The 13126-nt window shown below is 54.2% G+C and overlaps 2 protein-coding genes across 3 annotated transcripts in view; one reads left to right on the top strand and one right to left on the bottom strand.

Moving 5' to 3' along the window:
• The window catches only part of SPADH (spermadhesin family member), a 33375-nt gene extending 32912 nt beyond the window's left edge, over positions 1-463 (top strand). Inside the window, exon 19 of one of the 2 annotated variants that reach the window (XM_017348629.4) lies at positions 224-463. In XM_017348629.4, coding sequence (XP_017204118.3) covers positions 224-258 — 35 coding nt within the window. In that variant the 3' untranslated portion in view covers positions 259-463. Of the gene's footprint in view, positions 1-220 lie in introns of both variants that reach the window. The other variant, XM_008270622.5, reaches the window with a different exon arrangement.
• A 4992-nt stretch (positions 464-5455) lies between these two features.
• On the bottom strand, positions 5456-11161 carry C15H10orf120 (chromosome 15 C10orf120 homolog). Its single transcript, XM_089314203.1, has 3 exons — positions 11151-11161; positions 6878-6953; positions 5456-6420 (listed from the first exon to the last, which is right to left on the bottom strand). Exons 1-3 carry the CDS (start codon positions 11159-11161, stop codon positions 5686-5688), a joined length of 822 nt encoding a protein of 273 aa, XP_089170329.1. The 3' UTR covers positions 5456-5685.
• Positions 11162-13126: the final 1965 nt, after the last annotated feature.

Raw genomic sequence — 13126 nt, 5'->3', positions numbered from 1 at the left:
CGGTCCCAGAAACCACCGTGCGCTCTGGGGGACGCCTTGCTGCCTGCCACCCTTCCCCACATGACCCCTCATTTTCTAGAGCAACCCAGCCACAGCCCCCCAAATTCCCCTTCTTCTCTTCAAAGAACTGCTTTCCCACTTCCGAGTGAGAATAGACTCCTCGCTAAACCCATCAGGCAAACAACAATTCAGCTGCTTTCCTGCCCTTCTTTTCAACCAGCAGAAAAAGGAGCCGCCACGCAGAACCGCCCTCTGTAGAACCTTCTGGAAGTCGCTGGCTGCTTGGAAACGCTCCCTGGACTAACTGATGGAGCCTCCTGCTCACCCCTACATCCCCGAGTCCTGCCAGCCCCTGCCTCCTCCCTGGGGAACAAAACCTCCCCCCTCCCTGCCCCGACACCTGCCGTCTCTGGGCTGCAGAGCTATGCATTGCCACGGTCCTTCCCAATAAAGCGTCTCTTCAGCTCAATCCGGATTCTTATTTTTTTTTTAATCTTTTATCTCCTCGGATCCTGGAGTTGAAGCTTCAGGCATCGCTGAGAGCAGACGTGAAGTCCCCTGTGACCCGTGTTAAAATAAGGTGGATTTTCCCCTGTGTGAGACCAGCTGGGGGCAGGAGCGCTGCCCATCTGCTGTCTCTCCCCGACCCTGGGAAAAGCCCACGTGCACGCACCAACGCCCCGGCGCTGGCTGTAAGCACTCCGCCCTGGCAACGAGGCTGTTGGTAAAGTGGGTGAGGGGGTGCTGCAGAATTGCCCCTGATTCCCAGTGGTAAAAAAAATGTAAGTGGTGCGCCCGTGGGTCCCTTACGAAGCTCTGCAGGGAGCAACACACAAAGCCGCACCGTGGGATGAGCACACGGGGGTCAGCCATGCTTTGCGATGCTGCATGGGGGCAGGTGTGAGCAAGCATCGCGTGGACACAGCCGGCTGGGGCCTGTCTGAGGCCTTAGCCGTGAGGCGTGGGGAAGAGGGCTCTCTCACTGTGCCCCTCACGCTCATGACCCTGTGCTCCACTCCGTAAGACCGACAGTTCTGCGTTGGCTGACGCGTGATGCCGACGTGCCCACCGTGTGCACGTTGAATGCCCTGTCCCCGGGGTGTGTGTGCGTGTGTGTGTGTGTGTGCGAGAAGCCGATGCTTCCTGCACGTCTGTGGTGGATCTGACCTGCTTCACTCCTCGCTGGCCGGCCACGGCCTCCTCCGGCTGTTCTGTGGTTCACACTGGAGGCTTTGACGGTGCCTGGAGCTCCTGTCGAGTGGAGCACGTCTGTGGGGTTCCTGGGAAAACACCCTTTTCCTCAGGATGGAAGTTCCCTGTTTTAATGAACACAATGGCTATTATTATTCTGTTGGTGACCCAACACACACATGGGTCACCAAGTCTGACTCCAGCGTCTCACGTTATTCCATGGAATAATGACGTGGGCAAGAAGCAGAGCCAATACTGATCTCTACGTATTTCCATATAAAGTCAGTGTATCTTTTTCTGTTCCTACAAGCCACCCCTTGTAGGTCGACTGAATGCAGAGAAAAATTATTGGCTATTATTAGGTTAAAGTCATTTTGGTTGCAAGTAACAGAAACACATTTCAGGTCCTTGGAGCGAAACTGAAGGGATTTAGGAGAGCAGCCGGGGTGGTTCGTGAGCTGAGGGCAGTGGAGCCTGCAGCACAGCTGGGAGGTTGGTGCTCTCTCTCATCCTCTCATCTGACCCCTTCAGACTGGCGGCTTGTAGATCTTGACTGCCCTGTGGCTCCTGCGTTAGCTGTTCAAAGGGACTACGAAGACTCACTCGAGCCTCTGGTTTCTGTCTTGAAATGTACAGGGAAGAATCTAGGTTGTGAGGGAGAGGGAGAGGCAGAGGGAGATCTTCTATCCGCTAGTTCACTCTCCAGATGGCTGCAATGGCCTAGGCTGGGCCAGGCCGAAGCCAGGTGCCAGGAGTTTCTACTGGGTCTCCTGCATGGGTGCAGAGGTCAAGCCCTTGGGCCATCTTCTGCTTCCCCAGGCGCATTAGCAGGGAGCTGGATCCGAAGCGGGGCATCCGGGATGCAAACCTGTGCCCAGATGAGATGGCGGCAATGCAGATGCCGGCAATGCACCCCCTGTGCACAGCGTCGGCTCCTGAACTTGAGTTTTAACCTTCTCACTACTGAATCCTTTGGGAAGCTGGACGAGGTGGGTGGTAACAGAGAAGGAACAAGGGAAGTGGCGAGAAGCTGAACACGATTGATCGTTGGAGGCTGAGCCCATCAGATATCCTGCCCTCTTGGGACACTGTGCTGACCAACCCCTGCAACCACGGTGCCGCTTTCTCCCCACTAGGGCGGGGCGCTCACCCAGGACCATTTGTTCCAACTTGCTGATGGAGCCAGATTAAGCCATGACATTTAATCCGAGGAAGAAGCCATCTGAAGAAAGAGCTTTCCTGCAAGCACAGAAGGTCTCTGGCAGCAGCAAGCTGGGTGTGTTCAAGGGTCTGCGAGAAGTCCAGTGGGCATGAGCGAGTGAGTGAGTGAGGACCAGGGGTAGGGGCGAGCAGAGAAAGGGTCGGAGCTGAACCAGGTGAGACTTGGTAGGCCAAGATTAGGAGTTTGGACTGTTTAGTGCAACAGGAAGCATGGAAGGTTTTTCTAGGTGCCCTAGGCTACTGTCACAAAGCACCACAAACTGGAAGGTTTAGCACAACAGAAACTCAGGGCAGGTGTTACTGCGCAGGGGGCTAAGGGGCTGCTTGGGGCACCCACATCCTACATTGGAGCTGTTTTGAGTCCCAGCTGCTCCACTTCCAGTCCAGCTCTCTGCTGTGGCCTGGGAAAGCAGTGGAGGATGGCCCAAGTCCTTGGGCCCCTGCACCCACGTGGGAGACCCGGAGGAAGCTCCTGGCTCCTGGCTTCGGATCAGCGCAGCTCCAGCAGTTGCGGCCATTTTGGGAGTGAACCAGTTGCTGGAAGACCTTTCTCTCTCTCTCTCTCTCTCTCTCTCTGTAACTCTTTCAAATAAATAAAATAAATTAAAAAAAAAAGACTCAAAAATAGTATTCTTCCTTCCAAATTTCTTTTTTCTAAGATCTATTTATGTATGTGAAAGGCAGGTTTACAGAGAAAGAGAGAGAGATAGAGAGATCTTCCATCCACTGGTTCACTTCCCAAATGGCCTCAATGACCAGAGTAGGCCAGGCCAAAGTCAGGAGCTAGGAGCTTCTTCTGGGTCTCCCACGTAGCTGCAGGGACTCAAGTCCTTGGGCCGTCCTCTGCTGCTTTCCCAGGCGCATTAGCAGGAAGCTGGATCAGAAGCTGAACAGCTGGGACTCGAACCAGCGTCCATAAGGAATGCCGGCACTGCCGGCTGTGGCTCTAACGTGCAGTGCCATAGCACCAGCCCCTCCAAATCTCTAACGTTGCGTCAGTTGAAAAGTTGGCCGTGTCCTTGGTGTGTGCTGATCCTGCACTCAGAATCCACTTATGGTTTTGGAACACTGCGGTTCCCAGGATCACGCATGACCACAGCAGCTACTAATGGGGTAACTCCTAAGTGCCCTCACCTAACTCTGGCAGGTGCTCGGTGCAGTTACCCCAGAACATGGGAGAGGGGAGCCTCGTGCTGACGATTCTCCTTCTGCTTGGAGAGGAGCTGTGGTGCGGAAAGAACTGACTGTGAAAAATCCATCCAGAAAGGAAGCTGGCCTTGTCCCAGCAGCTGTAGGTCCCCCTGGGCAAGTTCAGTGCCTTCCCAGCTGTGCAAGGTGCTGCGAGGACAGAGTGTGGTTGACCAAGGGCTGCTGTGGACTTCAGATGCAGACAGTGAATGCAGGTGGTGTGCCTCTGGTCCTGAATGTGGACTCAGGGTCACGTTTTTCTCTCAATGGAGAAACAAACCCCTTGTTCGTTCCAGACACCCCCAAGTGCTGCCCTGCCCATCCTTCGTCCATACCAGAAACTCAGATTTGGTCCGAGGACCCACTTCCCCATCCAGCTGAGGCTCTCTTGTCCCCACAACCCACGGTCCACAATTTAATGGACACCTTATTCTTCCACTGAGTAGTCCGGGATCAAGAAAATGTCGTTGCCTTTGGGGATGAGCCACCATCTGGAAGAGCTGCCTTGGGCCATGGCCAGTAGCCAGCTGGCTCCTGTCTTGATTACCGAGGCAGATGGAGGAAAGGGGCGTGGACCGACATAGCCAGCTTCCATGTTGTGCTTCGGATCCGCCGCAGTCAGTGCTAGCCCTGAAATTCTGACACCACGGCCGTGAGGGTGGCTCTGAGCAGGTGTGAGCGCATCTGTGGGCATCCAAGCGCTGTCCGAAGTGCAGGCTTCCAAGGCTGTGTGTGTGCATGCATGTGTGTGCGTGAGTGCGTGTGTGTGTGCCCGCGTGTGTGTTGAGTGTGCTTGTGTGAGAGCGTGTGCGTGCGAGTGTGTATGTATGTGTGTGTGTGCCCGTGCGTGTGTTGAGTGTGCTTGTGTGTGTGAGTGTGCTTGTGTGAGAGCGTGTGTGCGTGTGTGCACACGTGTGTGTCTGTGCATGTGTGTGTTGAGTATGTGTGCGTGTGAGTGTGTGCGTGTGCGAGTGTGTATGTACGTGTGTGAGTGTGCACGTGCGTGTGTGAGTGTGGTGCATTTAGAGGGGGCAGTGCACAGGGAAGAGGCCAGCCAACTTCTGGCTTCAACTTCTTTCCTCCCATAATTCATAGCACTTCTGCAAGGACCAGCTCTTTCCTTGTCGATGGTCAAGCATAAGCGAGAAACAACGGCACAATTTCTGGTGCTGTCCTGCTGGCCTGGCTGCTGTCTCCTGGGCCTCCCACCTGGGAGACTTCTAACACCTTCTCCTGACATCCCCAGAGGAATTGTGTGTGCAGGGATCTCCTGACTGTATTGAAGAGAGAAGGCTGGAAAGAGCTGGCTGTGCACCCTCAGGCAGAAGCTCTGTGCCATGCAGGAAGTAGGAGCGTGGAGCAGACCTTTGACTTACAGGGTTAGGCAGCGCACTCCTTCTGTCTGGACTACAGGTGGTCCCAGCTCCAAGGGCTCCATGGTAGACTGACTGCAACAGCAATTCAAACTGGACTTCCCTGTGTCTCTGCCTCTTGCTGTGTGGCCTCCCGTCCAGAGATGAAGTCCCCTGACTCACCCTTGCATTGGGGCTGGCCCTCATCTTGCTTTGTCCCATCAGAATGAGCAAGGGTGTTCCCGTGCTGAGCTCTGGTCTCAAGAGGGCCTCGCAAAGTTCCACTCCCAGATCTCGCAATGGCCCTGTGGACAAACCCGGAGGAAGCAAGCATGGGGCAGAGCGAGCTCCGCGGAGCGAGCAGTTGGCTATCAGCTCCCTGGAGGACAGCCCCTCGATGGGCCTGCAGTCGACAGCTAGCACAAGAAGAACCCGGCGAGACCAGGCGAACCACCCGGCTGAGCCTAGAATTCCCAGCTGGATTCACGGCAGTTGTTGGACACTACTGTATTCTAGGGAGGTTCATTTCCCAAAAATAGGTAAGTGGTTCAGGCCCCAGCGGGAGTGGGTGAGAAGTGGTGAGGGTGCGAGCTGAGGGCCTCAGCAGGTACGCGTTACCTTGGAGCAGGGGAAGGCAAGGTCCCAAAAGAAGACAGAGTGACAAGCAGCCTGGGGCCAGGCTGGAAGGGCTAACAACACCCCTGCCCCTGGTTCCCTGGGGGTAAATAGAACTTTAATTATAAGGAGCAGCCCTGCCAGCGTGCCCATTCCACAAGCGCTCTTCCTCTAGGGAGCAGGTCCGGGTCACATCACAGGGGTTGATGCCCCGCGACACGAAATCCTGGTTCATGAGCATGAGGTCTCCGGGGAACTCCGCTAAGGGCACAAGGTTCCGATTCGTTTGGCCCGCGATGGTTCTTTCTGCTTTCATTCTGGGGAAGAATGATTTGCAAGCCTTTGGCTGGCACACAAAACATTTCTTGGGTTCTTCTGACTTGAAAACCACGTTCACCTGCATCTCCTGCTTCCTGGGGCTTCTGCGCCCCGCCTCTTCGCCTTCCGGCTTGGCCTTGCCGTAGCTGCCCTGCTCTCGTCGGGCTTTGTCCTTTGCTGTTGGGCTCAGGACCGCTCCGGAGAGGACGGAGGAGCCCCTGAGCCTTTCAACGTAGCTTAAAAGCTGCTTATTTCTCAGGGCTCGGGCCAGCTGCATCCTTTCAATGTGCTTGTAGATGGTGATCTTCTCGCGCTGGGGCATTGTGAACTCCTCGGGGGACACGACCACCCGTGCTGTCCATACTTTTTCTGGGGGGCCACGTGCCAGACAAGGAATGGGACAGCGTCGGTTGCATTCCATTGCCTGGGCGTAGTCTGGAGACAGCAGCTGTAGCTCCCTGAGCATTTTCTGTTCTTCCTCTTGCTTGTGAACCAGGAACTTTCTCGTTGCTGCGGTGTGAGTGCCGCCTAGACGCTGGCAACGGGAAGGGGATGGTTACAACCTCCGTGGCGCAGGGGTGGGCGGCACGCAAACAAAGTATTAGATAGTGGTAGGTCCTCCCCCCACGATGAGCATACCCTTGGGGTCAGCCAAGCCTGGGTTCAAATCCTGGCTCTTGTCTCACCCTCTATGTGTTCTAAAGAAGTTGATTGGTTTTTTGGGTCATAGTGAGACTTCAACAGGACAGCATAAATGCAAGACAGGAGCACAGTTTTTACCGCTAGTTATCACTTAGTTATAACCCTAACTAGGACTTTTCAGTAAGAGAGTAGTCGACTGTGGAAGCCACTAGAAGGCTGGGCCAACCTGAATCCACTGCAGGAGAGAATTAATTCTCTGTTGAGAGTCGGTTTTGACCTTTTGGCTCCCCCCTGGCTATATCTGGCTGGCTTCTGCGAGGCCGCTCTGGGTGCACCTGCAGGGCACTTACCAGGATCTCTTTCTCCAAGGAGGAGTATTTCCCGAAGGTAATACGTGGGTCCGCCTGGCAGAATTGGTTCCATAACCTGGGAGGCAGAGAGGCGGGCATTAGAACCCCAGGAAGGGGCTCTCTGGGCCCCGTCTCTGGGCGGGAGCACCCACAAAGGGGGTTTCTGCGTGAGCCAGGCCGAGGGTCTCTGTGGCCGCCTGTGAGCTCCTCTTCCAGGCCTTGCTCTGATAGGGGTGAATGAGAAGCACAGGGCACACTCACCCCAACGGGAAAGCCAGGGAGGGCTTGTCTTGGCCACACGGAGCATCTTTATCCCGAGAGAAGCAAGTGCTGGTGCTGTGCTGCCTGGCGGATCTGCCACCCTTCTTGACGGAGTTCCCTTCCGCAGGCTTCCTTTCTTGGGCCCCTGGGTCTGGAGCCCTCGCTTTCCCAGGCGGACTGCCACCCTCCCATTCTCTGATCATACCCTGGCAGTGAGCTCAGACGGAAGGTGTTAACACCCAGACAGCTGAGCACAAACCCAGGGGCAGGTCACAATCACGCGTGGCATCACAACTGGCCTACTTGGGAGCTATTGTGAGGTCTGAGTTTAAGGCATCAGGTGGTGTCCGGGGGAGAAGGACACACGCTACCTCAGTCCTAGCATGCTGGAGTCCAGAGGAAGAGCGGCCAGAGAGTATGGCCGGGAGGTCACTTCAGCACGTCACTGCTGCTTAGAAGGCCCCGGGGAATGCACAGTGTCTTAGAAAATGATCTATTTATTTATCCTAAGGCAGAGTTTACAGAGAGAGAGAGAGAGAGTTAGATCTTCCATCTCCTGGTTTGCTCCCCAAATGGCTACAACTGCTGGAGCTGGGCCGGTCTGAAGCCCGGAGCCAGGAGCTTCTTCTGGGTCTCTCACATTGGTGTCAGGGGCCCAAGGACTTGGGCCATCTTTGGGTGCTTTTCCAGGCTATTAGCAGGAAACTGGATTGGAAGTAGAGCAGCCAGGACTTGAGCCAGTGCCCACAGGGGTCGCCTGCATTGCAGATGGCGGCTTGATCTGCCACAAATCACCCCCTTCTCCCCACTGACTGCTCAGTTCTAATGGGATTGGAACCGCACTGAATACATCTTTCTTTCCTTTTTACATCCTGAAGGACAGAAGCTAGCTGCTGAGCCTGTTGGCTAACTAGAGAGTCTTCAATTCAACAGATAAATAACGCTCGCTTATGAACTCCAGAAACTGGCCTCGGGAAATCAGCTGGCGTTCAGAGTCACCTGGACTCGCGCCATGAGCACGCCCAGAGGACTGCAACAGGGCCTGGAGCATGGACTGCGTGCCCAGTGCGCTGCCTCCTGGTTAACGGAGCCCTGGACTCAGCACAGCAGTTTGCCTCTTGCAGACCCCGATGCTTTGCAGCTGCTCAGCTGTGCAGAACTCACCGTGATAAGGTCAAGCCCCAAGCACGTTTCTCAAGGAACTGTGTTGATTACTGAGACGGAGAAAATGCCCTGTTGTTAGACCCGCCGCTGGCGTCAGCACCTAGCAACCCACCCCCGACTGTGTGAGTCGCGACCTCAGCAGCCAGCCTCCCCGTCACACTCCTTAGAAGCCTCAGAAGGCCTCCTGTGTGGGCTGGCAGCGTCCGAGACCCCCGGTCTGCTGCTGTAGCCTCATCCACTGGCAGATTAAACGCTCTCTTCCCCTCACCCTCAAACCTTGGCCTCATTTTCTGATTCGGCACAGTGGACACGGCCTAGACTTCTAGCAGCAGGACGAAGACTTGGTCATCTAGTTTCTCTGTGCTATGTCTGCCTCTGCGATCTTAGCTCCTTTTAGTTGATCAAAGCTGTTCTACCTATGGTTCTTGGGCTGTTGTCCCCAGCTCCCCGCCTCCATGTCTCAGTCCCTCTGGGCCCCTTGTAGCTTGCTTGTCTCTCGGGGCCCAGCTCAATCATTGCCTGCTCTGAAGACCTCCTCGTAGAGTAATCACCCCTTTGTCCACGTCCTCATCACCCCGCATGTACCACGCTATGCAGCTCAGTCCCAAACAAGGATCGACTCGATCGTCCGGTAAGTCTGTCTCTCCATCTGCTGGAAACAGCATCTCATTCATCTTTACAGCACGGTTGTCTGGCTTGTGGCCTCGCGCAGGGTGGACGCTCAGCCTGCTGACTCGATATGCAGTCATCCCCAGTCATGAGAGGTGAGGTCGAGCGTTGCTGGGGGAGGTGGATCTGCCACAGCCCGCCTAGAAGGGGGCTGGTGATACGCATCTAAAATTACCAGGGCACGCCCCCTTGGGTCTAATTACATGTATGCACAAGGCAAAATGTGCACAGATTGGTCTTCACAGTTGTGCTTGGGATGACAAACTTGGCAGCGAATGTCTGTTTAGAGTGGTCTGGCCAGAGAACTATGGTCGGCCACACAGTGCATTACGTTGCAGGAGTATAGGACACAGCAGCAATGAGAATCAAGGAAGGAAGATCTTTGTTTCAGTGGAAAGAACGAAAAAACATCGCGGTAAACGCAAAACAGCGATAGGTGAAAGTGTGACTCATGCAGTGCCTTTTTGTGCTGGGGAGGAAAAGTACAAGCATGTGTGTTTGTATTTGCATGAAGTTAAGTCTCGGATAACGCACACAAAACTCATAAAAACAGCTACCGAGTTAGGTGCCCGGCAGACAAGGAAGTGGGAGGAATGCGCCATTTCCGCTGCACACGTTCTTGTGCTGCCTTGAATTCAGAATCTTGAGGGTATCGTGCACTCGTATCTGAAAAATTTAAAAGTATAGAAGACAAAGTATGGAAGGGGATTACCATGTCCACCAAGGACTGTTTTTTATTATTATTATTATTTGACAGGTAGAGTTATAGACAGAGAGAGAGACAGAGAGAAAGGTCTTCCTTCCGTTGGTTCACCCCCCCAAATGGCTGCCACGGCCAAAGCTGCGCCGATCCGAAGCCAGGAGCCGGGTGCCTCCTCCCGGTCTCCCATGCGGGTGCAGTGGACAAGGCCACCCTCCACTGCAAGGATGCTCTTAAAACTTTTGTTTGCCTTCCCTGGAATTCTCCAGCAGGGATTCACACTCGGTCCAGTGCTCCGGCTGTGTAGGTCTCCAAGACCCAGAGGCGCTCCCCAGCTCCACGTGGGGGATTTCAGTAACCGGGACCAGCAGAGAGCCTGGAAACCACCAGAGGGCCTCAATTGGGGCAGAAGATGCCTCCAACCAGCATTTGTTGACTTTGTCACTGCTAAGAGAGTGGCCTTGAGCAAGCTGCCGGCACCCGGCACCCGGCACCCGGCACTGGCATGCACTCCACAGATATTTGCAGGACTGTTCATGGGTCGATGGCTGACGCGTGATGGAATAGTGTATACCCATCAAAACCAGGTCTTTGGCCGGCGCCCAGCTCACTAGGCTAATCCTCCGCCTGCGGCACCAGTACCCCAGGTTCTAGTCCCAGTTGGGGCACCGGATTCTGTCCGGTTGCTCCTCTTCCAGGCCAGCTCTCTGCTGTGGCCCGGGAAGGCAGTGGAGGATGGCCTAAGTGCTTGGCCCCTGCACCCGCATGGGAGACCAGGAGGAAGCACCTGGCTCCGGGCTTCAGATCAGCACAGCGCCGGCCGCAGTGGCCATTTGGGGGGTGAACCAATGGAAGGAAGATCTTTCTCTCTGTCTCTCTCTCACTAACTCTACCTGCCCCCCCCTAAAAAAAAAAACCAGGTCTTTGACAAATTTTCCATGATGTGCTCATGACATAATGTGAGGCAAAAGCCAGTTATAATATAAATTACGTACAAAATGACCTAGATGCTATAAATATGCAAATAGACAAGAGGAGAAGAGACTGGAAGGAAACGCAGAGGCATCAGCGGTCACTTCAGCCTGCAGGTGCACGGGGCAGGTCCAGGGCTGGTGGGGAGCCAGCAGCCTGGCCACCTGCAGATTCTGAGATAAAGAAGCTACTGTCCCTTCACAGCAGGGACAGAGAGAACAGGGTGCCAAGGTCAGGGCTCAGCGTCCCGGAGCTCAGAGGGCAGAGGGCGAGAAAAGGCACACCTGGGAGGGATGTTGCCACAGCAACGGGCACTCTGCTGTGGGGAAATCCGTTTTCCTCCCCCCCCACTTCCACAAACTCCTGCTTCTAACGCATTTCCTTCTGTCATTCTCTTTCTTTTGTTTCCATTCCCAGCCTTTTTGCTTCTTTTCCTTCCCAGATATTTTCCCTCAATCAATTTGACGTTAGATTTTATTCCTGACTTTTACCTGGTTCTGTCCTTACCTTTTCTCCATAGTTGTCAGCCTCATCTCTTGGTTCATTTTCTTTTTTTTTTTTTTATTTGACAGGTAGAGTTATAGACAGTGAGAGAGAGAGAGAGACAGAGAGAAAGGTCTTCCTTCCGTTGGTTCACTCCCCAAATGGCCGCTATGGCAGCAGATACGCTGCACCAATCTGAAGCCAGGAGCCAGGAGCTTCTTCCTGGTCTCCCATGGGGTGCAGGGTCCAAGCACTTGGGCCATCCTCCACTGCACTCCCGGGGCACAGCAGAGAGCTGGCCTGGAAGAGGAGCAACCGGGACAGAATCCAGCGCCCACATGGGATGCGGGCGCTGCAGGCGGAGGATTAACCAAGTGAGCCATGGCGCCGGCCCCTCTTGGTTCATTTTCGAATTTTCCTCTTTCACTGTCTTTTATTTTAATCTTGAACTTTCATTTTTGTTTCTCAGCCTTTATTTTTATATGTATTTCACCTCTTCTTAATATTTAAAAAATGTTTATTTCCTATTCTTGCCTATTTGAAAGGCAGAGACCGGGATCCTCCGTCTGCTGGTTCCCTCCACAGCAGCTCGGGCTGGGCCGGGCTGAAGCCAGGAGCCAGGAACTCAATCCAGGTCTCCCATGCGGGTGGCAGGGACCCAAGCACTGAGCCGTCACAGCTGCCTCCCAGGGTGCGTCTTAGCAGGAAGCTGGAGTCGGATGCAGAGCCGGTCTCAGTCCAGGCGCTCTGAGATGAGAGGTGGGCGTCCCAAGTGGCCACTTACCTGCTGCCTCAGTCATCCGCTCCCCTTCACATTTTAAACACTTCTACCTGTTTATCCACCAGTGTCCTCCAGCGAAGAGAAAACAGTAGGAGGAGTGGTTTATCTGCGGGAACTGGTTCACAGGACTGTGAGGTTGTCAGGCCCCAGCGGGGGCGGGGGCAGCAGAGAGAAGTGCAGGGAAGACTCTGCTGTGGTTCAAGTCCACTGGCACAGCTTCCTCTTGCTCAGGGCCATTGCTCTTCAGCTGACCGCACAAGACCCATCCACACTGTTGGAGGACAAAAGTCTGTATTCCAAAAACACCCTCACGGAAGCTTCCAGAATAATATCAGACCACAAGCCTGGGCACTGTGGCCCAGCCAGGTTGACTCAAAAATGAACTCTCACCTGTATGCATATTTGTTAAGTTTTTAACGAATAACTTGAATGTGTTTAGAGTTTGGGATACCGGGCTTTAATTTTTCGCATAGTTTTGCCCATTTTTAACTATGAACAGATGCAGACAGCGCATATTCCCTAGTGTCTGCTCCTCGTCCCTCATAAGTGAAAAAGGTTTCAAAAACTCCCTTTGGCTGTAACTCGTTAGTGCTCCCTGCTGCTGAGCTTGGTAGGGCACTGATGTGCTCATCAGCCTCTGTTGCTTACATTTGCGTTGCTTCTTTTTTTTTTTTTTTTTTAAGATTTATTTATTTGTTTGAAAGTCAGAGTTACACAGAGAGAGAAGGAGAGGCAGAGAGAGAGAGAAGTCTTCCATCCTCTGGCTTATTCCCCAATTGACCGCAATAGCTGGAGCTGCGCCAATCTGAAGCCAGGAGCCAGGAGCTTCTTCCAGGTCTCCCATGTGGGTGCAGGGGCCCAGGCACTTGGGCCATCTTCTACTGCTTTCCCAGGCCACAGCAGAGAGCTGGATGGGAAATAGAGCAGCCGGGACTTGAACTGGCACCCATATGGGATGCCGGCACTGCAGGCGGCAGCTTTACCCGCTATGCCACAGTGCTGGCCCCTTGACTTGTTTCTGATTTGAGGAGCATTCCTGGGTGAAGGGAATGCTTCTCTATTGAGTGGATATCCAGGGAGGGAACTGCAGGATGAGGGGACCTGTGTAGCTTCAACTGACCAAAAAATCCTCACCTGTGTTCCAAAACGTCCCCACCCATCACAGCCCCGGGAGGGTCTGAGATTCCTGCTGGTGCCCATCTCGCCGACACGGGTGGGG

This window comes from Oryctolagus cuniculus, chromosome 15 (assembly GCF_051225735.1).
Source record: "Oryctolagus cuniculus isolate XC-2025 breed Fujian yellow rabbit chromosome 15, ASM5122573v1, whole genome shotgun sequence".
Taxonomy (NCBI): Eukaryota; Metazoa; Chordata; class Mammalia; order Lagomorpha; family Leporidae; genus Oryctolagus; species Oryctolagus cuniculus.
This window is presented reverse-complemented; position numbering and strand designations above follow the sequence as displayed.

What these genes read in the sequence shown, in the direction of transcription:
- C15H10orf120 (XM_089314203.1), bottom strand. An exon ending in CCTTGGAGAAAGAGATCCTG is followed by an intron (nt 6,421 to 6,877) that starts GTAAGTGCCCTG and finishes TCCCGTTGCCAG; the next exon opens with CGTCTAGGCGGCACTCACAC.